Source organism: Melanaphis sacchari, unplaced genomic scaffold (assembly GCF_002803265.2).
Source record: "Melanaphis sacchari strain LSU unplaced genomic scaffold, SCAv2.0 Contig7_pilon_pilon, whole genome shotgun sequence".
Taxonomy (NCBI): domain Eukaryota; kingdom Metazoa; phylum Arthropoda; class Insecta; order Hemiptera; family Aphididae; genus Melanaphis; species Melanaphis sacchari.
In genome coordinates, this window is record NW_020271560.1 from 7034370 (window position 1) to 7036016 (window position 1647).

The 1647-nt window shown below is 40.4% G+C and overlaps 1 protein-coding gene across 1 annotated transcript; it reads right to left on the reverse strand.

The window, feature by feature from the left end:
- Window positions 1-373: 373 nt before the first annotated feature.
- Window positions 374-1105, reverse strand: LOC112601631 (polyprenol reductase-like). The gene is given in 4 exon segments (XM_025349341.1): window positions 374-564; window positions 567-590; window positions 593-875; window positions 1100-1105. Coding segments are annotated over 4 exon segments (504 nt in total).
- Window positions 1106-1647: the final 542 nt, after the last annotated feature.

Sequence of the window (1647 nt, forward strand, 5' to 3'; positions counted from 1 at the left end):
TATTTCTAACTGCAAACATTCATCAGTCCATTGTTTCTAATTTTTTATGTTTTCACTATTTAGTACTATGAAAATCTGTTATTCTTTTATACGTAAACATTTCAGTATATTGCGTTTAAAAAGTCGTCACAGTTTTATTTTTTAGCTAGCCACAGCTATTACTCTTGTCATCATTTAATATATATATATATAGGTAAATAAAATATTATTAGGCGGTGATAGTGGAAAAAAACAAGCAAAAACGAAAACGTAAAAACCAACGAAATGTATTTATATATTATATACAATTCGGACGTCGCCGCCTGTGCGCGTCACATTATGTTTAATGCGATTCTGATTGGCGAACCACGTTGTAGCGCGCACACGACTGCGATCACAGCACGTACGGGATGATGGCTTTCCTTTCTCGGGGGTAGTCCTGGAACTTGTCCCGGTACCACCGGTGGCTGATGAGCGCTATCTCGAACTGATTGCCCCAGACGAACGCGATCACGTACTTCCACCCGCTGCCGCCCCACAGCACGGCGTACCAGGCGCCGTACATGACCACCTCGAGCATCTGCGACTGGACACCAGGTCGAACAGAGCGCGACGTGCTCGTGCGTGACCACCCGGCCGCCGCGCTTCCGGGCCCCGGCCAGCGCCACGTTGGCCCGCCACTGTTCGCGGTACGCCCAGGCGAACACCAGCAGGGCCCCGGCCAATCGGACCGGCTCCCAGACGCCGCCGGACGGACGGGCCGCGACGGTGGCCGGCGCCTCGGCCAGCACGGTGACGATGGCGCCCGCGTAGTGCATGTAGCCCGACGCGTAGTACCACAGCCCGACCGCCGTGTCCGAGAACACGTATGATGTGCTTCGTTCAGTTACGTATTGCTATATGAAGTGTACGAACTTCATAAACAATTTTAGTTTGCAACATTTGATGACTTTTGAAAAATAATAAATACTTTACCAAACAGTTGTTATTATATTCCCATTTCCTTCTCTCGTTTATACTTGTTGTGATAATGCTCTCCTATAATGGTGTTATATATGTTGCATGCTATCGTTTTGTATATTTAATCCCTGTAAGTAATTTTATAAATCCCTAACTTTACCCTCATTCTCTCAGCTATAAACCCTAAGTCTGACCATATTCTGCTGTAGTACAGTTTGATGACATTTCATTGATCTCTCACATATAAGACTGTCTGAATGCAATATCTAGCAGATTCTGCTGCACCATATATGTAACTAATCGGAGTTTTAAAAATAATATTTTATCTTTGATATTTTTAATAATTGGTCTATAAAATATTCATTTCCTACCCATCATTTATTCATTATTATGCTGCCAAACAAATAGATCAAAATATACGTGAATATTTATCATATTAATGTTTGTTTTATATGTTCAGTTATAAATCTCAAATTATGTGATTTTAATTATTCTACAGACAGTCAATTTGTCACTAGATTAAATTAAACAGCCGCTAAACTTAATACACCATATATTATTATGTAAAGTATTAATTACACGGTTCTTAAACTTTTTAATAATACAATTAAGTTTCAGTAATTACGAATATATTATTAATTAAATTGGGATCATTTCCTGATAAAACAACCCTATACTATTTATGTACGAGACTGTCACAGTGTTTTC